This window comes from Mirounga leonina, unplaced genomic scaffold, assembly GCF_011800145.1.
Source record: "Mirounga leonina isolate KUSES-001 unplaced genomic scaffold, KU_Mleo_1.0 Mir_91, whole genome shotgun sequence".
Classification (NCBI taxonomy): domain Eukaryota; kingdom Metazoa; phylum Chordata; class Mammalia; order Carnivora; family Phocidae; genus Mirounga; species Mirounga leonina.
In genome coordinates, this window is record NW_023270839.1 from 8,605,898 (window position 1) to 8,632,506 (window position 26,609).

Sequence of the window (26,609 nt, forward strand, 5' to 3'; positions counted from 1 at the left end):
GAAACAAAACAGAGGATCACAGGGGAAGGAAGGGAAAAGTTAAATAAGATGAAATCAGAGAGGGAGACAAATAATAAGAGACTCTTAACTATAGGAAAGAAACAGGGTTGCTGGAGGGGATGGGGGTGGGAGAATGGGGTAACTGGGTGATGGGCATTGAGGAGGGCACATGATGTCATGAGCACTGGGTGTTATATACAACTGATAAATAACTGAACTCTATCTCTGAAACTAATAAGACACTATATGTTAATTAATTAAATTTAAATTAAAAAAAGAATCTATTATTTCTTGGGCCGAAGCTTCCCTAGATATCACTCTTTCTTGCCCCAGCTTGTCAGGGAGGCATTAAGCATTTGCAACCTCATCTGTTACCGGTGTGTCTTTAAATGCAGTATTTTCCCGGATGACCTGGAACAAGGTCAGGAGCTAGAATTTTATGCAAGGATGAACACATAGACCATTTCATTCATCCCAGTTTTATACTTTTAAAAGCACATATTTCAGAAGGACAAATACCATATGATCTCACTCATACATGGAACTTAAGAAAGAAAAGAGATGAATATATGGGCAGGGGGAAAAGAAAAAAAGGAGAAAGGGAAACAAGCCATAAGAGACTCTTAGAGACAGAGAACAAACTGAGAGTTGTTGAAGGGAGGTGGGTGGGTTTAAGAAACCACTTAACCAAGGGGTGCCTGGGTGGCCCAGTTAGTTAAGGGTCTGACTTTGGCTCAGGTCATAATCTCAAGCCCTTCTGCTGGCTCCCTGCTCAGCAGGGAGTCAGCTTGTCTCTCCCCCCTCCCTCCTCCCTCTATCCCTACCGTCCTCCCCTCCTCCCAGCTCGTGCTCACTCTCTCTCTCAAACTCTCAAATAAATAAATAAAATCTTAAAAAAAAAAAATGAAAAAAGAAGCCAGCTAATCAAGATATAGTAGGGAGGGGAGGAAAGAGAGGAAGGAATGTGTATAGGATTTGGACATGAGCCACCTCCTCAAGTATGTGTTTGTGTCCACTTCTGAGAGCACCGGTCCATGAAGGCTATTTCATTTGCACCAAAAGAAGTTATGATAACTACAATTTTCCTTCCGTTCTTTGCCTACACGTGGAATTCTGTTTCTCCCTCCTCCCTTTTATTCTTTCCCTAAGAATAGTTGCTTTGGTTCTTTCCTGTGTTCCTGAGGAAATAACCCCTCTCTCTGTCAGGGAGACATTATGCAGATGCAACCTCATCTATCTCATGTTGTGTCTCTAAAGAAAAAATCATATACATCGCTATTTCTTTGGGTGACCTTGGCCAAAGTCATGGGGTTGCAGTTTGTCTGGAAGGAGGAGAGAGAGATCACTGATTTTTTCTCTTTTTCAAGTTATTATTTAAATTCCTGTTAGTTAACATTCAGTGTAGCATTAGTTTCAGGCATAGAATTTAGTGATTCATCACTTACTTTTTTTTCAAATATTTTCTTAATTTGAGAGAGAGTGCACATGCGCATGAGCTGGGGTAGGGGCAGAGGGAGAAGCAGACTCCCTGCTGAGCAGGGAGCCCTACAGTGGGGCTCGATCCCAGGACCCTGGGATCATGACCTGAGCGGAAGGCAGATGCTTAACCAACTGAGCCACCCAGGTGCCCGTGATTCATCACTTACATACAACACCGGATGCTCATCACAAGGGCCCTCCTTAATCCCCATCACCCATTTAGCCCAGCCCCCTGCCTGCCTTCCCTCCAGTAATCCTGTTTGTTCTCTATAGTTAAGAGTCTGTTTTATGGTTTGCCTCTCTTTTTATCCCCACTATGTTCATCTGTTTTATTTCTTAAATTCCACATATGAGTGAAATCATATGATAATTGTCTTTCTCTGACTGACTTATTCTGCCGAGCATAATACCCTCTAGTTCCATCCACCACTTCTTTGATTAAAGAAGCCAGACCCTATTTCTCATTTCTAAAATGGGGCATTAAATCCAGGGCATATTCACCTCCTATTCTTCCACTGTGTCTTTGGAGTTGATCTGGGTGATCTTTGCACCTGCCAGAGTACCCGAGGGTCAAACCATAGTAGAGTCTCCTGAAACCAGAATGAATCATGAGGAACAGTCCTCAGCCGATGGGTCCTGCCTGGCCCTCTGAGGGCTTGTGCCGGGCTCCCCTGCAGCTTCTCCCTGTGTCATCACTCAGCACCGCTGCACACAGCCATGGCTGGCATAGGGACTGAAAGTTTCAAAATCTTCGTTGCTTCAATCCCATTTCCTTTTGTGGTTCTCAAGACAGCTGCACAATTTCGCCAAGATACAGAACACACCAGAAAAGGGAGGAGCACTCTCGTGGCAGCATAGGAGTGGTTTACAACAAGGAAAGCCCTTTCTGAGAGGGTCACTTGGCTTTCCATCCGGGTCACTGAGTCTCCACTGCTTCCTCCTGGGGAAAAAAAAGCTGCATATTTCCTTGGTCATGAACTAGACACAATTGTGGTTAATTATTATACTGATAGGGCGCCTGGGTGGCTCAGTTGGTTGAGCATCTGCCTTCGGCTTGGGTCCTGATCGCAGGGTCCTGGGATCAAGTCCCACATCGGGCTCCACATCAGGCTCTCTGCACAGCAGGGAGGCTACTTCTCCCTCTCCCCCTGCTACTCCCCCTGCTTACGCTCTCCCTCTGTCAAATAAATAAATAAAATCTTAAATAAAAAAAAAGAAGGGCGCCTGGGTGGCTCAGTCGGTTGAGCGACTGCCTTCGGCTCAGGTCATGATCCTGGAGTCCCGGGATCGAGTCCCACATCGGGCTCCCTGCTCGGCAGGGAGTCTGCTTCTCCCTCTGACCCTCCCCTCTCTCATGCTCTCTGTCTCATTCTCTCTCAAATAAATAAATAAAATCTTTAAAAAAAAATTATTATACTGATATACGAGATTAAAAGAATCCAAACATTTTAATATAATCTATGTATTAGATTGAGCCAAATAAAATTGCCTCTATTAAACCACTTTCCATCTACAAAAATGACAATTTTTACATTTATTGAGATATAACTGAAAGTAATAATATAACTGAAAATACAACATAATGATTCAATATTTATACACATTAGGAAGTGATCACCACTGTAAGTGTAGTTACCATCTGCCACCTTACAAAGTTAATACAATGTTACTGACTATATTCTCCATGCTGTACATTACATCTCCGTGACTTATTTTATTTTTTAAAGATTTTATTTATTTATTTGACAGAGACACAGCAAGAGAGGGAACACAAGCAGGGGGAGCGGGAGAGGGAGAAGCAGGCTTCCCGCCGAGCAGGGAGCCCGATGTGGGGCTTGATCCCAGGACCCTGGGATCATGACCTGAGCCGAAGGCAGACGCTCAACGACTAAGCCACCCAGGCGCCCCGGTGACTTACTTATTTTATAACTGGAAGTTTGTACTTCTTGATCCTCTTTGCTCATTTTGCTGCACCCAACCCCCCTCCCCTCTGGCACCTACAAGTCTGTTCTCTGTACCCGTGAGCCTGGGTTTGGTTTTGTTGTAAAAGAATCCAAATTTTAAGGGGTATTTTATTTACCAAACTTTGAAACCTACCAAACATTAAAAATACCATAATCACTGGCTCTGATGATAATTTTACTTCATTTAACCTTAATGACCTCCTTAAAGGCAAATACAGTCACATTAGGGGTTAGGTTTCAACATGTGGATTGAGGAATAGGGGTGGTGGGGACACAGTTCAGTCCAACATCAAGTCTTTGGATCATTAGCTTATCAAGTCTTTGAAATCATGTTAAAAGCCACATATAACATAATTGACATCCACAAGCATTGTAGGGGATGTTTCCTAGGTTTTCCCACCTCTCTCTACATAAATCATCACGGCCCAGCTGAAGTCATAAGGTCACCTCTGCAGCTCCCAGGGTCTTCTCTGAGTATCCTTAAGCCAATTAGGGGCTCAGTGCTGGAATCCAAAATGTGTGCCCAGTTTATGGTGAGGGACTCATTTCTCTGTTTCCTGGTCCTGAGAAACACAGAACCATTATGTTAGTTTGACTTGCCAACCACCAAGAAAGACAGTTCCCCCTGTCTGTGTTTTTATACACCTGACACTACAGGATCTTTCCTGCGAGGAGGACCCATCGTTGAGATAGAGCAGTACTCCAACGAGATCAGGCTTCCTTACCGTATACTCAGACAGAGGAAGACAAACACTGTATCACTCTCATATGAGATCGAAAAACGTGAAACTCATAGAAACACAGTAGAATGGTGGTTACCGGGGGCTGAGGGGTGGAGGAAATGGGGAGATGTTGGCTACAAACCTCCAGTTTAAAAAATGGAGAAGTTCTGGGGGTCTAACGTACAGCATTGTGGTTATAGTTAACATTAAAATATCATATACTTGAAAGTTGTTAGGAGAGTAGATCTTGAAAGTTCTCACCACAAAAAAAGCAATGGTAATTATGTGACGGGAAGGGTTAGCTAATCCTATGGTGGTGAACAGTCTGCAATGTGTACATGTATCAAACCAAACACTGTACACCTAGCACTTGCACAATGTTATAGGTCAATTATCTCAGTAAAGCTGGGAGCCAGAGAAAAGAAACTAAAATCAGTGGGACGAGAGTCCTGATATCTCATTTAGTCTGTAAGCTATTTTCCCTAAAATTGATGAGAGCCTTGCAGTGTTCCAGCCTCAGAGATGCAACTATCTCAGGAAATCCACAAGCTTGCTGGCCAGCAGAGCCATACAGAACTTCAGGAAACGGTTACCTTGGGATATTTTTTAACCTGGCACAAAGAAACGGCATCCTGACTGAAAACAGGAACTTCTCTGGAAATCAGAAAGCAAGTTTTCACCTAGATCGCCTCTTTCCATTCCTAGCTCAAAGTAGCACAGGGTTCCTGAGTGCAGAGCCATCCGAGCTGGATTTTTTTCCTTCCCTCCAGTTGTGCCCAGCCCAGGACACTGACTGGAGAGAAATAAATCATCATTCTGCCCTCCAGGCTGCCCACTCCCACGTGCCTCCTGTGCCGCTCTGGGTTTGTGCTCAGCTCCCCCTCCTGTTGTTCTCACTGTGCCTCTCAGCACGCAGTAGTACATGGCCGAGTCTGACATTTGCACCGAGCGTTTCTCCAGGTGGAAGGACTCGTCACTCTTCAGATCGGCCTGAAAACCGTGATGCTCTACCCTCTGGTTTTCTGATGAGCTCTTCAGGAGGAGCTCGGGCCCTTTGTTCGGGTACTGGACATACCAGAAAACAACAGTTGCGTAGCTGCTCTGGTAGGTGCAGTTCAGGGTCAGCGGTGTCCCCTCACGGAGGGTAACAGAACCTTCTGTCTGGGTCACTGTGTCTCCACTGGTCCCTCCAAAAATAATGAAGATTTTGTTATTTAGGAATTTATGAGCAAAAGGACAGTCCCCAGTGAGGAAATTGAGCTAGATATCATCACCCAGGCCTCGGAATAGAAAATCATTTAAAAAAATGAAACATTACTACAGAGATTCCTCCAAAAATTAAAAATAGAACTAGCCTATGACACAGTAATCACACTACTGGGTATTTACTCAAAGAATATGAAAGCACTAATTCAAAAGGATATATGCACCTCTATGTTTATTGCAGCATTATCTACAATAGCCAAATTATAGAAGCAACCCAAGTGTCCATCAACAGATGAAGATAAAATGTGGTGTATATATACACAATGGTATGTTACTCAGCCATAAAGAAGAATGAAATCTTGTCATTTGCAATAGCATAACGCTAAGTAAAATAAGCCAGTCAGAAAAAGACAAATACCATATGCTTACACTCATTTGTAGAATTAAGAAGCAAAATAAATGAACAAAGGGAAAAAAAGAGAGAGAAAGACAAGCCATAAAACAGACTCCTAACTAAAGAAAACAAACAGAGGGTTACCAGAGGGGAGGGGAGGGGGGCAGGGAATGGGACAAATAGGTGGTGGGCATTAAGAGTACCCTTATCATGATGAGCACTGAGTAATGTATAAAATTGTTGAATCATTATGTTGTACACCTGAAACTAATATAACACTGTATGTTAACTATATTGGAATTAAAACTAAAAACTAAATAAAAAATAGATTTAGGGGCGCCTGGGTGGCTCAGTCGGTTAAGTGACTGCCTTCGGCTCAGGTCATGATCCTGGAGTCCCGGGATCGAGTCCCACATCGGGCTCCCTGCTCGGCGGGGAGTCTGCCTCTCCCTCTGACTCTCCCCCTCTCATGCTCTCTCTATCACTATCTCTCTCAATAAATAAATAAAAATCTTTATAAAAAAATAGATTTAAAAAAATGAAACATTACTCACTGAGAATTACTAGCGGGACCACCGCAAGCATTGAGCAAAAAGCAGAACGCATGGCTGTTTGAGCTGTGGGAAGAGAAAAATGACTTTGTACCCCCAAAATATAACAAAGCTGATAGTGTGCTCCTCTAGTCTGATTCTGGATTCTGGAGAGGATCTTCTAGAGAGTCTTTGCTCTTTTGGAAAGAACACCTTCCTGCCCTACAGCAACTTGCAGCTGAAAAGAGAACACAACACGCACAGAGAAATAGGGCCAATGAGTGTCAAACCACCACGTGACTGAGGGAATAAACCACCTCTGGGGAGTGGAGTGCCCTCTTGTGGCTTTCCCTGCACATTAAAGTGATGTCCTTAACGTTGGGTATTTATGGTGTAAAATTTGTATTCACGTTTTATATTTAACTTACTAATTTTAATTTTTAGCATAACAGATGATTGTTTGCTTTGTTGTCATTAATTTTGTCATATTTCTCCATCTTAAACTCATTTTTAAATTTGGAGCCCTTGTCAAGACGGCTCATCCTCTGTAATGAAGCACCTCCAAGACACAATACTGGAAGCTTTTTTAAGTTTAACCAAATGCTAAGGTCTTCATTACATAGTTATGTTCTCTTTCTTTTTTTTTTTTTTTTTTAAAGATTTTATTTATTTGTGAGAGAGAGAATGAGAGACAGAAAGCATGAGCGGGAGGAGGGTCAGAGGGAGAAGCAGACTCCCCGCCGAGCAGGGAGCCCGATGCGGGACTCGATCCCGGGACTCCAGGATCATGACCTGAGCCAAAGGCAGTCGCTTAACCAACTGAGCCACCCAGGCGCCCTCTTTTTTTTTTTTTTTTAAAGATTTTATTTATTTATTTGACAGAGAGACACAGCGAGAGAGGGAACACAAACGGGGAGTGGGAGAGGGAGAAGCAGACTCCCTGTTGAGCAGGGAGCCTGATGCAGGGCTCCATCCCGGGACCCTGGGATCATGACCTGAGCTGAAGGCAGATGCTTAACCGACTAAGCCACGCAGGCACCCTAGTGTGATACTTTTTTTTTTTTTTTTTAAAGATTTTCTTTACTTATTTGACAGAGAGAGACACAGCGAGAGAGGGAACACAAGCAGGGGGAGTGGGAGAGGGAGAAGCAGGCTCCCCGCTGAGCAGGGAGCCCGATGCAGGGCTCGATTCTGGGACCCTGGGATCATGACCTGAGCCGAAGGCAGACGCTTAACGACTGAGCCACCCAGGCGCCCCTTATGTTCTCTTTCTAATAATAAACCATTGCAGGTGGTTATTAGAGTATATACCATAATAATTTATATATATGCCAAAACTGCTTATAATGTGATCATTGGAGCTACAACCACTTGATTTTTTTCTAAATTTAGCCTGCTTATACTATCATGTAACATATAACACCTCAACTTTCCTACCATTTTTCTCTGTTCTTACTACTGCAAAACCATTTGTATAATGCAGTAAGATAATATTTGGCCCTCAGTTGACATCACACAATTATACCCACATTAGGGTATTAGAATTGCCTGACACGACCCTGGTACACTGCAGTCATTCAAAAGATCCAAAGTATCCTCTTTTAAAATGATCTTTTTCTTTTTTTAATATTTTATTTATTTATTTGACGGGGGTGGGGGGCAGAGGGAGAGGGAAGGAGAGAATCTCAAGCAGACTCTCTGCTGAGCATGGAGACGGAGGCGGGTGCAGATCTCACAACCCCGAGATCGCGACCTGAGCTGAACTCAGAGTTGGACCCTTAACCGACAAAGCCACCCAGGCGCCCCTTAAAATGATATTTTTCAAGTGTTATCCCAATCAAAACAAAAATGTGTGTTTATAGACCTCTCACACCTGCACTCTCTCGTGTCTGGTACCACCCATAAACGGATGACTTTCAGTTTTGTATCTTAGCCTGGCCCTCTCCCCTGGACTCCAGACTTGTATTTGCAAAAGCCAGCACAACATCTCCAACTCTACACATCACAGCTAAACCGATCTGCCCCTGCCTCTGGCCTTGTCCCCACAAGCCTACTCAATCTGAAGTCTACTCAACTTTCCTCATCTCTCTTAATGGCAAGCCCATCTTTCTATCGGTTTAGGTCAAAAACTTTGGAGGCATCCTTGATGTTTTTTCCCCCACATACTCATCCAATATGTCTGCTAATGTTGTTGGGTCTACCTTCAAAACATAGTCAGAAATTTGTTTACTTCTCAGCAACTCCACTGCTACCACCTTGGCCCAAATGACCATCATCTGGCCTAGATTATGGCAATAGCTTAACTTTTGCTCTGAACTCCCGAGAGTTTATCCTCAGCACCATATAGCCTATGGCCGTACCTGGTCTGGCCCTTGTCACTTTAGTGGTCCAATCCTCACCCCTCTCCCACTGGCAGACTGCCCTCCAGCCACACTGGCCTCCTTGCTGTGTCCTCCACGGCTCCTACCTCAAGGCCTTTGTACTGGTTGTTCCATCTGCTTGAACTGCTCTCCCGGATCATTTTGTGCCTTCCTTCCCCACTTCCTTCATGTATTTATTCAGTGAAGACAATTACGATCCCTTCTTCATATTTAAAGTTACAACTGGAGTTGACCCCACCTCAACATTTCCAATCTCCAATTCCCTGCATTACTTTTCCCATAGCACTTAGTGTTTCTAATATATTATGTGATTTATTATTTACCACTTTTAAAAAATTATCTGTCCTCCTCAACAGAGTGTAAGGTCCACAAGGGCAGAAAGTTTTGTCTGATTTATTCACAAATGTGTCCCTATTGTATATAACAGTACCTGGCACATAGCAGGTGCTCGGAAATATTTGTTAATGATTCTGGGTCATGAAATACAGACTTAAATACTGACTTATTTTAAGTAGCTTTTGAGGTGATTTGCAATAAGATTAATGAGACAGAAATATGAAAGGGTAAATGTAATGCCCATTCAGAAAATTTAAGATTGGACTGCCTGAAGGAAATGAGAAAACCAACCATAAAAACAAGTATCTATTGAATACCTAGTACGCTAGTGTACTTGCTACTATTGGAGTTGATTGGAACATAAATCGAACAATAAATCAGGGCCCTGATGTATGTTTGTGCATTTATTCTTAGAATTACTAAATTGCTAAGTTTACTAACAATAATCTTATGAGGTCCTTCTAATTACTAGCCTTTTACAGAAGAGGAAATTGATACTCAGAGAACTTGAGCTATTTGTCCAAGACTACAGAGCTGGTCCACTAGGATTTGAACAGTGATGTGTTAGACTCCCAGGCCCATCCTTTTAAATGCTGTACTGCTATTGTAACTTACACTCCTATGTATTATAAAGGGGAAAATATGCCAGTTCCTCATGGGAGAAACTATTTACTTAATTCTTTTTTTTTTTTTTCCAAAGCAGGCTCCGTGCCCAGCATGCAGCCCAATGCAGGGCCTGAACTCACGACCCTAAGATCAAGACTCTGAGATCAAGACCAGAGCTGAGACCAAGAGTCAGACGCTTAACCAACTGAGCCATCCAGGCACCCCTATTTACTTAATTCTAATGTAATTCTTTTACATTCAATAATTTCTGAGCTCCCTTCCCATCCCTGTCCTGAGCTGCTGGCTGATTCCCCATCCTTCTCTCAGCCCCATTTCCTGACATGACCTCTACTCTTACCCAAATTATCTGAATCTTTTGTGGCTCATTGACACCTTTTAAAAATGCAGTGAAAACTCCTCCCAAATAACACATGTGCCTTAATAATGCAACCCCTATGTTCAATCTCAGGAGGCTTATGAATTTTCAAGAAGTCTAACCAGGTTAACTGCATTGGGTCTCTTGTAACAAATCCCAGATGCCAGCCCTCAGAGCCAATTATTTCCTAGCTTCCTAATGTTCCTAGCATTCTCTATTATATTGGTTGTGATTAAGGATTCAGACTGGTTGACTGCTAATGTATATTCTAGCCCTCAAATTCTTTTTCTCATTTTCTCATTTTCTTCCTTTATTCTCCTCCACATATGCCCTTTCCCCTAAAGTGACCTTGCCTAAAACAATCCTTTCTTTTCTTATATTAATAACTTTCTGCCCCACCCTCCTTCATATTAAAACATTCCATTTTGTACAGTTCCTGGGAACTTTCATTTACTTGTTAGGTGGAATGCTGCTGGACTCATGACTCACTTAATAAAGCCAATTAGATCTTCAAATTTACTTGCTTGAATTTTCTTTATTTACTATTAGTAACTCTATATGCCATGACATCTGTCTGTCCCTTTTGCTCATAAATAAACTGAAAATGAATCCAGAAAAGAGGTGATATATGAATGACAGACTGGTAATGTGGGGAGGAAGAATAATTTTTCTTCTACTCTTCTAAGTTCTTGACTGACACATTCCCCTCCCCCGTAAAAAAAAAAAAGACAGATTAACAGAAGAAAAACAAACAGAAGTTTGATGGCATGTACACTTCCTGTACTCATGGTGATGTCCTTTTGGAATGTTGGTGAGTTCTGTTGCTGACGACCAAAAAGAATTCTTGAGACATCTTTGGTGCAAAAAAGTGATTTTATTAAAGCACGGGGACAGGACCTGGGGGCAGAAAGAGCTGTTGCCCTGAGGTTGTGAGGAGTGGCTGATTTTATACTATGGGGTTGGGGAGCTTAAGGGAAAAGGGAGGTGTCCAAAAGAACTTTCATATGCTAAAGAAGATTTACAGGATACTGGAGGCCTTGCTATTATCAAGCTAAGGTTGTTTTTCCCTCTAGCAAAGCATTCACATTGAGATAGTTGGAAATTTCCTGGATGGATGTCACACATATCCCACCCGGGTGTGGGGTGGGGGTGGGGGTGGGGGGCAGGTTGCAGGGTGTCAGCTCCTGCTTTGACCTCAGCTTTCCTTCTGCTCCCTCATCAATGGGAGAGACTCAGGAAAACTGAAGAACTTCCAGAAATGGCCCAAGCCATCACCTTAAACACCATCTTCAGCTAAAGACAAAAGAAAGATGGGGTTGGGGGGGCGGGTGAGGGATACGCTAGTTATGGGAAGTTTTCAGGCAAAGCACGGTAAACAGGGGCATGGTGATTGTGCAGATTTAAGTTGCTCCTTTCTCTATTGATAAAGAGTTTCTAGAGCTTTATTCTGCTCCCTTCAATAGAAATGGCAGTGCTGGGTTAAAAAAAATAGAGAAGTCCTCAACTCAGAACCCATGTCAAGTATGAGAAGGTGCAAGCTCCCTCTATTAAAAAGTTATACATAGATACACTCACTGACACCACACACAGAGTAAACAAAGGTTCTAAATGATGTGGGAAACAAAGGCAGAAGAAAAATTATTAAATTTCCTTACTACTTACAGCCCACTGATAAGTCCTTGAAACAGGCAGAGTGACATTCCTCTAGGAACTCAGCTTCCTCTCTGTTGATACTTTGCTAAGGGTTAAAGGCAATCTTAGCCTGACCCCCAGGATCCTGTAAGTCTATTTTAACATATAAAAATTCTTTTGGAAACCTCGTTTATCTCTACTCCCCAAGATACATGTTGGCAGTCATCCCCCAAGCATATGACCCACTGATATACATCGGAAGGGTGTCATGAGTAAGGTTTTATTAGATGGTAATAAATGACCTTTTCCTAACAATAGCTAGCCCCCCTCAAGGTCCTGGAAACCTTGCTTCCAAATTCCTTAGAGACTTATGCTAGCCCTAACCCCCTCCCAACTTCAAAGTATATAATGGGCCGCTCCTCATGACCCCAGTGCAGCTCTTTCTGCCCAGGGGTCCTGTCCTTGTGCTTTAACAAAGCCACCTTTTTGCACCTAAAACATCTCAAGAATTCTTTCTTGGCCATTGGCTTCGAAACCTAATGTCTTTCCTACATCACTAAATCCATCTCTGTGGTGCTCATGACTTACGGCATGTTGCCCAGTATAGTCTGGTTCTTCCTTCACAAGATGAGTAATAACAAAGAATATAGGATTTAAAAAGAAAACCGCATGGCCATAATGGAGACAATTAAGACCCCAAATCAGTAAACCAAGATTTAATAACTAACCTAACTACAGTTTCAACCCCCTCAGGAATGGACCTTTAACCAGCCAACGTGGAATTTCCTAGAGGCAGTCTCCTGAAAGACCCCTCCTTCCTTAGGAGGGCAAACTTGCCTAAACGCCGCATTCCTTGCTAATTAATTCTTCTTTTTTTTTAATGCCTTCTCTCTACCTTTAAAAACATTTCCTTTCCTGCAGCTCTGCAGAGCTCCCCTCTGCTTACTGGAAAGAATACTGCTCAATGCAGGAATCTTTCAACAAAGCCAATTAGATCTTCAATTTTACTTGGTTGAATTTTGTTTTTTAACAGAGGTAAATTTTTTATTCTTACCATCATCATCATTATTTGGGGTTCAGTTTAGAAGGGTCCCAGGAATGTTTGGACTGGTTTTGTTTTTGTTTGTTCTTGTTCTTTATGTAGAGGAATATACATTCAATGTTTAAAAGGAATGTGTTTAACCCTGTATATGTCTCAGGCTGTTCTGGCCTAGTCACAAAAACTGTGACAGAATTAATTGTCCTTAAACACACACACACACACACACACACACGTGCATGTGCATAAATCCTCTTTTCTTGCTCTCTGGCATTCTTCAGGGCATATTTCTTTTTCATGAAAAATTAGACTCTGTTTGAATTTCAGAGCTGAGACAAACTTGAGAATCACGTGTTAAGCCCTTCATGTTCCGATGAGGCAACTGAGACCTGTGAACCTCAGGAGTTGCTCAAAGTCACAGGGTTGTATCAGCAGTGAGAGAATCCGAGGCTGCGAGATAGATCCCCCCCAGCTCGTGGTCAATCCAGGGCTCTGGCTCACACCCTTTAATCCTTTCAAGGGGCCCCCACTTAAATGCCTGGAGCCGGGGCAAGCCCTTGAGGTCAGCACAGCCAGCAGCTCTGTTGACCGGGTTGCTGGCAGAGTTTGGGCGCAGGAAGCAGGTGGCAGGGTCCTGCTGTGTGTCAGCAGCACAGACGTAGGCGGCAGAGTCTGCAGGCTGGGATTTCGTGATATATAAGGAACTCTGTTTGATGGTCTTATCAAAGGTGGCCCTCAGTCTTCCTGTCTGTCTTTCACCCTCATTTTCACGTATTAGTAGCAAGAAGACAAGGCTCCTTCCCAGATCTTGTCGGTACCACTGGAAGACCTCTGGAGAGTAATTCGTATAGTTACAGCTCAGCACAGCCGTCTCACCCTCCTGGATGCTCAGGGACTGTGGATTCTGTTCCATCTTTTGGCTGTTTACCCCTAGGCAGAAACACAATACCAGAAACAGGAGGTTTAGTCACTACAATGACACTCCCTAAGAGTCGTATTTTCAGGGCGCCTGGGTGGCCCAGTCAGTTGAGCAGCCAACTCTTGATTTCAGCTTCGGTCATAATCTCAGGGTCCTGGGATCAGGCCCTGTGCTCAGCTCAGCGCTCAGTCAGGAGTTTGCTTTAAGATTCTCTCTCCCTCTCCCTCTGCCCCTCCCCTGGTTCACTCACATGTGCGTGCGTGCTCTCTCTCTCTCTAAAATAAATAAATCTTTTTTTAAAATTGTCATATTTTCTTTCCTTTTTTTTTTAAAGATTTTATTTATTTATTTGAGAGAGAGAATGAGAGAGAGAGAGAGAGAGAGAGAGCACATGAGAGGGGGGAGGGTCAGAGGGAGAAGCAGACTCCCTGCTGAGCAGGGAGCCCGATGTGGGACTCGATCCCAGGACTCCAGGATCATGACCTGAGCCGAAGGCAGTCGCTCAACCAACTGAGCCACCCAGGCGCCCTAAAAATTGTCATATTTTCTTTCCACAACCCCAGATATAACGAAAGATGAAGCAGAATGAATCTTGGCCCTCTCCCTCCATCCTGTGGGCTGGGTCCCTGGATCTCTTTGTCCTCATCACCAGGAAGCCTCCAACTCACAGTCCACTGGAAGCCACAAACTCACAGTCCACTGGAAGCCACAAAATCACCAAAATAACTCCCAGGAACAGCTTCATTCTTCTCCCCACTTGTGGCCTGGTATGTGGACCCAGTCTCCTCAATCAAAGAGTCATTCCCTCTAGTTTGGTGGGTGTCACTGGGGCTCTTCTGTGGGAGGAAGTGTCTGCTTCCTACCCAATCAGTGACAAGCCTGTTCAGCCCCCTACAGACACTCACTGACCTAATCCCACTTGAATGTGAACTTGTTTCAAAGCTGAGGAAGGATCCAAATAGATAGGAAACAGCGCCATCTTGTGTTCCGAAGGTTTTTACAATAACATAATGTGCTCGAGAGCAGTGCTTCTCACCTTGTGTACAAATTACCTAGGGATTTTGCTAAAACACAGATTCTTTTTCATTATGTCAGGGAGCAAGAATATCCTGTTCCCTACAAGGTCCTTCTAACCAGACTAAGAATCAAATGGTCATGAGACAGATTAATAAGAGTAAAGCAAATCTGATGTCATACTTATGATGGGGAATCCACGAAGACATGGACCTTACAAAGACAGGCAAAATGAGGTATATATGTCATTCTGAACTAAGGAGAAGGGGGTAGGGGTCTAGGACTTCAAAGGGAAGGAAAGTAATTCACAGGAAGATGAAAAGTAAATATTTGTCAAGCAAATGTTTGCTGGACGACTCAGAGACAATGAGCCATAGAGCACTTTGATCAGACAGGCTTTGTTAAGTTTCTCCCTGTCTACCATACATACATAGTTCATAGTATAATGTAGTTAGTGACGGTGATAGCTGTCTTCCTGGAGCAGGTCCTCTATCTAAATTCTTTTTAGGCAGTTGTTGGGGGGCGGGGGTGGGGAGAGGTAAAGGGCTTTTCCTGAATCTGCTGGTTTTTGATTACCTTTTAACTCAAAATAATCTTCATGCCAAAGTAGCCCATCTTGGGGCAGCCAGCCCGTGGCCCCAACAGTTAGGTCTCCAGTGGGACTGGATAGTCTATATTTCTAACAAGCTTCCTGACCATGTCGATGCCTCTACTTTAAGTAGCAGGACTAGATGAATGCTTGCCTCAGTCCAGAAAAGGAAATTTGCAGTATTAAGGTTTGATACAGGACAAATGATCACGTTTCCCAAGGTCTCCATTCCACCACCCGAACTATTCTGTTGTTTCTAGAACAGTTGCCAGAGGAGGTCACCAGCTGTAGATAATGTAAAGCACAGGAGAACGCATGGATGAATTCTAGGGAACTTGCTCAGATCCAGGGAGTGAACCTCCTCTCTTCACTCCTCCTGGCCTTCCCACAGGCAAGAAAATTATTGCTTTGACTTCAAAAGGTCTTTCTTCTTGATCTTGTTGGGATAGTGTAATAAATACTCACTTTAAATCCAGCAGAATCTCAAATCAGGGAAGTTTCCCAGCTCATGCAGAACCATGCTCCCTGAAAGGTCAATTATTTTTTAAAATACAATAGTCCTCTGATTGCATATATCAGAATTTCTTTCCTACTTCATTAATGCCAAGGTGGGTGTATTGCTGTCACTTCCTCAAATACATTTAAGCCATCCTGTAGCCTAAATGATAGAGGGATGGATAGATGGACAGACAGACAGGCAAATGAATGCATGGAAGGAAGAAAGAAGAAAATGGGCTAGGGTTTGCTGAGAAATAAAGCCGGAAGGAGAGTTTGGGTCTAGAAAGCAGAAGATTTTGAATGCTTCAATTTGTTTATAGGTTATTTATTAGCAAAAAAAAACGGACAGAGGCTTTTCAGCAGGTAAGTAATATTATAAAAATTCTATACATTTAACCTGGCTGCTTGTCCACAAGAGTAATTTGGAGAGAGAGGTTGATAGACATTGTGGGGTGTGTTCCAGTCTCAAGCTGTCCGGGCTCTGAAACCCACTCTTGCATTTAATCTCTGACTGAGCTTGGACAAGCTACTTAATGTCTTCAAGTACCAATTTCTCTGTGTGTAAAACAGAAATATCATCAGGATGTTATGAGGAGACATGGATTGACTAATATACATAAAACACTTTGTATGCACGTCATGCACAGTAAGAACGCAGTAAATGGGAACTCTCACTCTAAGAAAAGGAATACAATGCAGGCTGCATGGCCAACCCTCTCACTGTGACCCATGGTGACTGAACCAGGGCTCACTGAGCCTCAAACCTAGGAGGGATTTTAGAGAATTTGCAGAAAATGATGGATTAGAGATACCTTAAATCAACTAAGGCCTATATTTTAGAAAAGAGAGAAAAGAGAATGAAAAGAGAAAAATCACTACTTAGCTTGTTAAGCAAGGATATACATTATCAATATCTTGGTGTATTACTTTCCAACCTTTGTGCTGTTCCTATTTTCCCTACATAGCAATATTAAGTAGCAATCACACCAGTTCATATCTTGATAATCATTATAGATTCTCTTTATAAATACCATTTATTTGCTATATAATATTCCATTTGGGTGACTAAGCCCTTCCCTTTTTTTTTTTTTTTAAGTTTTTTATTTATTTATTTGAGAAAGAGAGAGAAAGAGCAGGGGGAGGAGCAGAGGGAGAGGGAAAGAGAGAATCCACAAGCAGACTCCTGGCTGAGCAGGAAGCCCAACACGAGGCTCGATCCCAGGACCCTGAGATCATGACCTGAGCAGAAAGCAAGAGTCAGACGCTTAACAGACTGAGCAACCCAGACACCCCAAGCCCTTCCCTTTAAGATTAGACATTTTGGTTTTCAGTTTTGGGGTAATATAAATAACTTCCCAAATATCTTTGTGAATAATTATTTTCATATGCATGGAGGGTTTTCCTGAAGACAGATTTTCCAGGGGAAAAATTACAAGGAAATTAATCTGTTTTTAGATTTCAAGTCATGTTTTTTAATTACTTTCCAAAATAGCTTACAAAGTTACTCTCCCACTAGTGTATGTTTATTTCACAGCATCCTGCTCAAATTCTGTCTTTAAATTGCTCTTAAGTTATCCCTACAACTCCCTCATGGTTTTTTAAGTTATTTCTATACATTTTTAAGAATACCAGTGGGTTTAAACATTTTCCATGTGTTTTGAACCATGTTACTTTTTTCCTGTGCAAACTCCCTCATCACATCTTCTGTATATTTACCTATTTCAATATTAATGTTTTCCTTTTTAAGCATTTAAAAATAATGCAGAAGAATTATTAATCTGTTGTGAGATTAGCAGCAAATTAACAGTAAACTGTAGTTTACTACAGTTTTGGTCATTTTTACATATAATAAATTAGTTTTTTAATATTTATGTAATCAAATCTTCTATTTTTTCCCCTTGATTTCTTCCATTTTTCTTAAGTTTAGAAAATTTTTCTCCCTTTGGTTTGTTGACTAACATACATTTACATTTTTTACTAATAACTTTGTGATTTAATTACTTTAATCTCTCTGGAATTTATTTCATCATGTGAGGTACTTCATTTATTTGTTCAACCAATATTTATTGATTGCCTACTGATTTTGCAACACTTTTTGTTTTCAAATAGTCAACTTCGTGCTTCTCAAGTTAGAGTACTCTTGCCCTCAAGACAAAACATGTAATAAATATGCATCATCTGGGAGCACTTTTATTACTGAAAAATTGGAGAATATGTAAATTATTTACAAGATTATGTTGCACTAAAATTAATATGGATATATAATGCAGTAAAATAAAAATGATACTCAAAAATTTTAAAGTAAACATGGGACTTTTGTACTTTCGCCAGACTACTTTGGGCGACTGTACCCTCACATCCAGATTTCAAGAAGGAAAAAGTCAGGGGCGCCTGGGTGGCTCAGTCAGTTAAGCATCTGCTTTCCATTCAGTTCATGATCCCAGGGCCTGGGATCAAGCCCCACTTTGGGCTCCCTGCTCTGCAGGGAGCCTGCTTCTCCCTCTGCCTGCTGCTCCCTCAGCTTGTTCTCTCTCTCTCTCTGTCTGTCAAATAAATAAAATCTTTAAAAAAAAAAAAAAAAAAGGAGGGAAAAGGTCATGTTTGGTCTTCCTCTTCTGTAAGGATCCTTCAGGAGAAAGTATGAGAAGTTCTGATCTGAACAATTGATACAACATAATTTGAGGATAATCCTGTTCTTCCCTATTAATTTAGAATTCCTCTTTTGTTTTATTCAAAGTCTTTCTTATTCAAGTCCATTCCTTGCTTTTCCGCTGTCTTTGTACTAGTTATTACTATTATTGGTACTGGTATTATTATTATTGGCTACCACCTATAAAAAGCTATCTATTTAAAGGTTAACATCTGAGTCAAGAAAAATATTTAATCATTCCCACAAATATAAGGGAATGATTAAAGAAGAAATAAAATGGTGACCTAAAATCACTCATAAAACCATTAAAAGTTCAATTTCATAAGATTTGACCAATGTGAATGTTCAGGTTATGATATAATGTTGAGTGGAAGTAAGTCCAAATACCAGTTTGTGTGCTTCTAATCTTTAACAAGAGTTTAATGAAGAAGGTATACCAGATGTTAGCCATGATTTATCTGGTTAATAGCATTATGTTTGAACTTTCTGTTTTATATATACTTTTGGTTTTCCTCCTATAATGTGGAGCTAGTATTTTATAGTCAGAAAAAGTTAATAAATGCTATTATTAAAAGGTAAAAATCTTTCCATCAAAAAGTATACTCCCTGACATTGACACCAGGATGTCCTTGGTAAAGGAGAACTTTGAACAGTACCCATAAAGTCAACCTTAAAGCCCAGATATTTAACTAAGAAATCATTAACTCCCCTTAAGTGTTCATTCCAAATGTTCTGACACTTACTGGGTCATTTTGAAACTGACCTTCTTTAAGATCATTTAGAATGTTTATATTTTTTTTAAAAAAAGAATGCTTATATATTTAAGATGGAATATGGCAAAATCTCTGACTTGAAGTCTTGTGACAAAGGAAAAAAAGTGGGGTTTCCACCCCAGTCTTAGGTTTGGGGACAAGCTGCAGGTGCCTGGGGACCACTGTGCCCTTGTTGCACAGAAGTAGGTGGCTGAGTCCCCAGGGTGGGTGGCTGTGTCATGCAGGGAAAGGTGTTTATCCTTCTTGTTAAATAGGACGGTGAGTCTTTGTTCTTGTTTCTTGACCACATTTGAAAGAGTATATATAAGCAACTGGAGGCCTTTTCCAGGTTCTTGCTTGTACCAAAAGAAGTAGTCCGAGGCACTGTCTGTGTACGTGCAGTTGATAACAAAGCTGTCTCCCTCCCAGATGGTCAGGAAAGAAGGGTGCTGCTGTACCTCTTCTCCTTTACTCATCCCTGCGCAAAAAGAAAAGACAGACAACATCATCAGGTCATCATTCTCCAGAGTTTGCATTTCTTTTTTGCTGCAGCTACTTCAGAAGTCTGGAAAAAGCCAGTCCCCCTTTCAGACTTCTAATACTAAGACAGCCTGTTCCCAAAAGCTTTCCACTCACAGTCCAGCTGCATCCACAAGAACAGGAACAAAGGTCCAATAAGAGTCTTCATTTTTCTTCCAACTGGGACCTGCAATCTCCAGCCAGGAAAGCTACTTCTGTTACCAGGTTATCTCTTTCTTTCCTCCAAAGCACAGTGGTTTCTTAAACTGTCTACACAGGCATCTGCTTCTGTCTTTAGCTTACTCTGACAGTCAACCAAAAGGACCCTTTCGCATAATCTGCATCAGCAGAGATGCTTCGCCATCTTGTGGTCGGGTCCCCAACTGGTAAACTAGCTGGTCCAATCCTCTTTTCTCCTGTATCTGTGGGAGATGAACACACAAAACAGCAATAGGTTAAATAAATTAAGTTCTGAGTGTGTTTTCAATCAGAAGTTATGTGGATTAGCAGAAAGCATAGTGAAAAGGTAGGGTTCAGAACTCCATTGCAACTTTTCAGCACAGTATTGAGTCACTTTTAAATAAATTTGAAGAAGTTACATGTTTCTCACATTTTTTCAACAAGCTTAGTCTACTTAAAATCAGGAAAATGCCAATGGATAAATGCATAAAGAAGATGCGGTATATAGGGGCACCTGGGTGGCTTAGTCGGCTAATCATCTGACTCTTGATTTTGGCTCAGGTCATGATTCAGGGTTAAGGGATTAAGCCCTGCGTGGAGCTCTGTGCTCACCACAGGATTTGCTTGTCCCTCTCCCTCAGCCCCTCCCCCAACTCTCTCTCTCTCTCTTAAAAAAAATAAAATCTTTAAAATAAAAAAGAAGATGTGGTATATATACTATACAATGGAATATCATTCACCCATGAGATGGAAGGACATCCTGCCATTTGTTACCTGGGTGGCACTTTGAGGGCATTATGCTAAGTGTAATATGTCAGAGAAAGACAAATGTTGTATGATATTACTCATATGTGTAATCTAAAAAGCCAAACTCATAAAAAAAGAATTGAATGGTGCTTACCAGGAGCTGGCAGTTAGGGAATTGGGGAGATTTTGTTTAAGGGTACAAACCTGCAACTAGTAGATAAATAAGTCCTGGAGAGCTAATAAACAGCATAGTGATTATAGTCAATAATACTGTATTATTAACTTCAAAACTGCTAAGAGGCTAGATCTTCATTGTACTCACCACAAAAAAAGAAATGATAATTATGTGACATGACAGAGCTCTTAGTTAAGGCTATGGTGGTAATCCTATTGCAATATATAAATATATCAAATCAAAACACTGTACACCTTAAACTTACACAATGTTATCTGTCAATTATATCTCAATTTTTTAAAAACCAGATGGAAGAGATAAATACATCATTTTTACTCATTTTTTTTAGTGTAGTTGACACACAGTGTTACATTAGTTTCAGGTGTACAACATAGTGATTTGACTAGTTTATTTATTTTTTTTTAAAGATTTTATTTATTTATTTATTGGAGAGTGGGCGAGAGAGAAACAGCATGAGAGAGGAGAGGGTCAGAGGGAGAAGCAGGCTCCCCACTGAGCCGGGAGCCCGATGCGGGACTCGATCCCAGGACCCTGGGATCATGACCTGAGCCGAAGGCAGTCGCTTAACCAACTGAGCCACCCAGGCGCCCTGATTTGACTAGTTTAAACATTATGCTCTGCTTGCCACAGGCATATCTACCATCTGTCACCATACAACGCTATTACAATACCATTGACTATATTCCTTGTGCTGTACCTTTTATTCCCGTGACTTATTCATTCCATAACTGGAAGCCTGTATTTCCCACTCCCCTTCCCCCATGTTGCCCCTCCCCCACCATCTGCCATCTGGCAATCACCAGTAAATACATCTTCAATGCAGTCAAAAATTTCAATATTCACCGCCATAACCTTAATCAGGCTATTATCCACCCTCACCTGAACTGTTGGCAATAGTCTTCTAACTGGTTTCCTTACTAGTTCTGCCCTCTACAACCCACTCACTACATAGCAGCAAGAAAGACAGTACTGAAACACAAACTAGATCATGTCGACGTGGAGCTCTTATTCAGTCAATGGCTCTGACATTATACTTCGAATAAAATCTATACTCCTTTCAAAGATCTGCAATATCTGGCCCCAGAATACTTCTCCTATCTTATACTATCTTATACTTCTGATCCTGACTCCCACAAACTAGCTAACTTTGCCTATTTCTTTCTTATTCTTCAAGTCTCAGATTCAAAACCATATTTTTACAAAAACTTGTACATGAATGTTCATAGCAGCATTATTCATCATAGCTAAATGGCGGAAATAACCCAAAAGTCCATCAACTGACAAATGGATAAACACAATGTGGTATATCTCTAAATGGAACATCATTCAGCCTTAAAAAGGAATGAAATACTGAGACATGCTACAACATGGATGAACCTGGAAAATAGGCCACAGTGAAGTAAGCCAGACACAGAAGGACAAACATCGTATGATTCATTCCACTGATAGGTACCTAGAACAGGCAAATTACTTAATTATATGACAAAACTCTGAATATCTCAAATCTTGATTCTCTTCTTCTACCCACATACTTAAGTACTGAGGGCCATAGAACATGTCCAAGCTAGTTTTGTGCAGTTTCACATTCTAATGCTGGGTGAGTGGACACAGTAAGTGGAAGGAATAGTCTTGGAAGCAATTCCTACACTAGGAATGGCTAGCAGAAACTTAACTATGCACAGAAATCACTATAAATCACGTAAATATATCTCACTTAATGTAAACTAAATGTGTCCTCAACTCAATCTCACCTCAGCCAGATTCCCAAAAATGTCTGAAAGCCACTCCAACACCACCTAAAACAAGGGAAAGCCTGACAGAGGGGTAGTTAGTATGGGAGAAGACTGGTTTTAACCACCTGCTGTTAAAATAGTTTACTTCTGAAATCTTCACATAAAGAAAATGTGACTGTATTATAGGAACCCTCCCAGAACTTGGCCTCCATCAGGTTTCACTGGGTCTTGGAAGCTCTTCCTATCTTTGTGCCATAGTCTTGCCCCACACTTCCCCCATGAGCCATTCCTCCGAGTATGGACTGCGATCCTTCTGAAATATAAATTAGATTAGAACACCTATTTAAGGGGCACCTGGGTGGCTCAGTTGTTAAGCGTCTGCCTTCGGCGCAGGTCATGATCCCAGGGTCCTGGGATTGAGCCCCACATCGGGCTCCCTGCTCAGTGGAGGGCCTGCTTCTCCCTCTCCCTCTCCCACTCCCCCTGCTTGTGTTCCCCTCTCGCTGTGTCTCTCTGTCAAATAAATAAATAAAATCTTAAAAAAAAAAAAAAAGAACATCTATTTAAAACCCTTCAAATGGGGGCACCTGGGTGGCTCAGTCATTAAGTGTCTGCCTTCGGCTCAGGTCATGATCCTGGAGTCCCGGGATCGAGTCCCGCATCGGGCTCCCTGCTCGGCGGGGAGTCTGCTTCTCCCTCTGACCCTCCCCCCCTCTCATGTGTGCTCTCTCTCTCTCATTCTCTCTGTCTCAAATAAATAAATAAAAAATCTTTAAAAAAAAAAAAAGCTGAGCTATGAGTTCATATTTACAGGTGAGCACACAACATGGGTGGGGTTCACACCACAGTAACCTATTTAACCTCTGCTCATCGAAGATCTAGCTTTGACCCTGAGTTGGACGTTTCCACTGTTTCCTTAAACATGGATTTGAATCTTGCCATTGTTTTTAGAATCTGTGAGAGTTCCATGTTAGGAGTCGAGGTTTATAATTATAGAGAGAATGAAAAGACTGACAAAATGAATAATGTGCTCTGCTCTGCAAGGCCTCCTGGTGGAAGAGCTGGGGTGCAGGCCCAGCTGCAGTTTGGGTGCAGGCTGCACATCACCAGGGAGCACTGTGCCTGCGCCGCACACAGGTAGGTGGCTGAGTCTTCCAGTTGGGAGGCCGTGATGTGGAGGGTGCTGGACCGTTCCTTAGCATTCACTGTGCAGTTTAGCCTTCCACTCTGCTTCATCCCCGAGACTATGTAAAACAGTGAGGTGAGGCCACCGCCCCCGGGATTCTGTCGGAACCACTGCAGGCTGCTCGCAGTTTGGGAAAAATTGCACTTCAGAGTGGAGCTGGCTCCCTCCTGGAGGCTCAGGGCTGAAGGGCTCTGCTCCACCTCCATCCCTCTCACCCCTGTTAGGAAAGAGAAAAACAATGATATCACTGGGGAGTCACTGATGCAGTTTTCAAAACTGTAAAGTATCCGGAGACACACCCCTGAGGATGTAAGAACATCTAGGAGCTCAGTGTCAGCTCCCCCCACCACTGTGGGCTGTGGACCACTCCCAGCCCCCACTCACAGCAAACATGGACCCACAGGAGCCCCAGCAGAGCTCCCCAGCGTCTCTTCATGATTCCTTGTGTAGTTGTTTAGTTACCGACACCCCTACTGTGCAGAGTTTAGAGTCTTGGGTCCAGAGAAATTGTGTTGTTACAATCAATCCGTTCCACCAGAACCACTGAGCACCAATGACACTCACACTTGAGCTTTGTCATTTTGCTTCTTAACAGGAAACTCCACCCATGATGGCCCAGCCCTGGCCGAGTGTGTAAGGTTTCTTGGGGGTGTGGGGGTGTTGGGGGTGGAGGATTCAGGCTGGACTGGGCAGAGGAGGCACTAAAGGAAGATATCCAACTTTCCCAGTCTTTCTGTTTTGTTTTTCAGAACTGTCTTAGGTATAGAAAGTCTGAACAGAGGGTAAGAAAAGTGAAATGACAACTCAGACAGAAATAGGGATCTCGTCAAGTCAGTACATCCTGGAAGATCATAATTGCAGGGAGGCTGCTTTCTAAAGAAGAATAAACACATGTAGTTTAACAGAGAATGTGAGAATTTATTTATAAGGAATATCTAACAAAGGAAAACTGTTTCACAGTACATATCGTTTTGTTAATCCCCTTTGTTAGATAAATAAATACAAATGAAAGAAATTTAAATCATTTTGTAAATCTAGAAAATATAGATTTGTGTTTATACCTAAACATAGTATATGTCCTACAATAAGACTTCAACTGGTAGTAAAAGAAATAGGACAAGTATAGGATGGCCACCTTGGTCTTATTCACAGCCCCCTCTCTTCCCACCCAACCCTTTCCCTTCATATCGTGAGACCCACACGGCTGATTCCACTCTGTGAACCATGAGGTGAGGGCCACATTTCGCAGTTCAAGGTGTTTCTCCTTTTCCTCCCCATCTTTCCTTACATCTCTCCCTTTTCTCCTCTCTCTACTTTTATTCCTCAGTTCCCTCATTTCTTTATCTCAGAGGGGATACGGAAGAAGAAATTTTATCAGTGGTATTGGAGTAATTTCTAAGTCAGTGGAGTAGAAATGTGTTTTAAAAATGTTTAGTTATAAAAATTAAGAAAAAAAAGTAAAATATAAACGTTTTCTACTGGAACCTCCAGCCCACTTGGCTCTAACAGATTCCTACTCTCGGCTGTGCTCCAGGAATCATCTCTGTCCTGTTAGCACAGTCCAGGCCCCCCTCAACCTGATCCATTGATGGATTTATGGAGATTAGAGCTCCATCTCTTTGAGATTATATTAAAACGGAAGAGCTGAGTAAATGACAGAAACTTATATTTTATTTTATCACATTTTCCTCAGTCCCTTCCTCTAATGTTAACCTTCATCTTTCCATTCAGTTTTCCAAATATTCACACACACAGATGGAATTATCTAGGATCTTAAGGAAAGTTGCTCAGTTAGGGGGAAGCCTAGAGTGCCCCCTAATGGATTAAAACCATCAGATAGACTGTCATGGTACTCTCTTGTCTGGTCACAGGTCAGATGGCAATCCCCACACAAAACCCGTCCCTGACACTGTCCCACCTGAAGTGATTCTCCGAGGAAGTTCCAGTCTCCAGTCTGTTGGAGCCATTGTGTTTTTCTCATGAATTGTCCTCTCATCATGAATCCTGATTCTTTGAAAATTATTACCATGTCTGCACAAGGGCTAAGCAGTTTAGTGTTCAGCTCCCCCTGCAGTCCCAGGCACTGTGTCACTCACAGCGCAGAAGTACACAGCTGAGTCGTTCCAATGGGCTGAGGGTTTCTTCAGGTGGAAGGAGGTTTCAGTCTTCCTAAATTCAGCCTCGAAACCTTTGGGACCTTGAACCTTGGTGTTCCCTGATACGTACTGGAGGAGAAGCTGGAGGCCTTGGTTGGGGTACTGCACGTACCAGTAGAGATACGGTTGAACAACAGATGAGTAGTTGCACCTCAGCTCCAAAGCAGCTTCTTCAGAGACAGTGACGTGGGCATCAGGCTGGGTCACCGACTGGGCTCTGGTTCCTCCTGAAACATCAATCCTGAGTCAGTGAGACCAGGACAGACTTACCTATTAAGAGGAGTTGTCTCTATTCAGAGCAGTCGTAATACAGTTCTTGGATGAAATTGAATTTTACTCACTCAGGGAAAAAAGCATCATAAGCACTGAGACAGGAGCCAAGGTCATGGTTGAGCAATGAAGAAGCTGTAGGATCCTTTTTGAAGATCCTCCCTGAGCAGGAAGGGATGTGGCTGAGTTCACAGCACCCTTGGAACAAGGAAGAATGTGTATGGTCAGTGCTCCAGAATCTTGCATAAGCACGTTCCAGAGAGTTTGGAAGAGTCTCTTCCTTGACAAATCTGACTTCTAAGTTCTTATGTCACTGTCTGCAAGGGGCTGTCTCCATCTGGACTCGTCAGTCAGCTCTGGGAAGGAGGAGCTAAAGGAATGATGCTGGTCTTCAACTCTAATTCTAGTTTGTGCAACATCGCCCTCTGGAGGCCAAACAGAGGTAGTTCTTCTAGTAAGGCTTGTCCTGTCCCTTGCTATTTCACGCATCATTAGAGAGGGATTCAGAAACGAACAGGCAGGGGCGCCTGGGTGG

The 26,609-nt window shown here is 42.3% G+C and overlaps 3 gene segments (V, D, J or C); all 3 read right to left on the reverse strand.

The window, feature by feature from the left end:
• Positions 1-13,080: 13,080 nt before the first annotated feature.
• LOC118003506 lies at positions 13,081-14,329 on the reverse strand. The segment is given in 2 exon segments: positions 13,081-13,595; positions 14,278-14,329. Coding segments are annotated over 2 exon segments (567 nt in total).
• Positions 14,330-16,150: 1,821 nt separating this feature from the next.
• On the reverse strand, positions 16,151-19,812 carry LOC118003507. The segment is given in 3 exon segments: positions 16,151-16,240; positions 19,276-19,565; positions 19,724-19,812. Coding segments are annotated over 3 exon segments (432 nt in total).
• Positions 19,813-19,917: 105 nt separating this feature from the next.
• LOC118003508 lies at positions 19,918-26,194 on the reverse strand. The segment is given in 4 exon segments: positions 19,918-20,028; positions 22,481-22,525; positions 25,733-26,031; positions 26,146-26,194. Coding segments are annotated over 4 exon segments (501 nt in total).
• Positions 26,195-26,609: the final 415 nt, after the last annotated feature.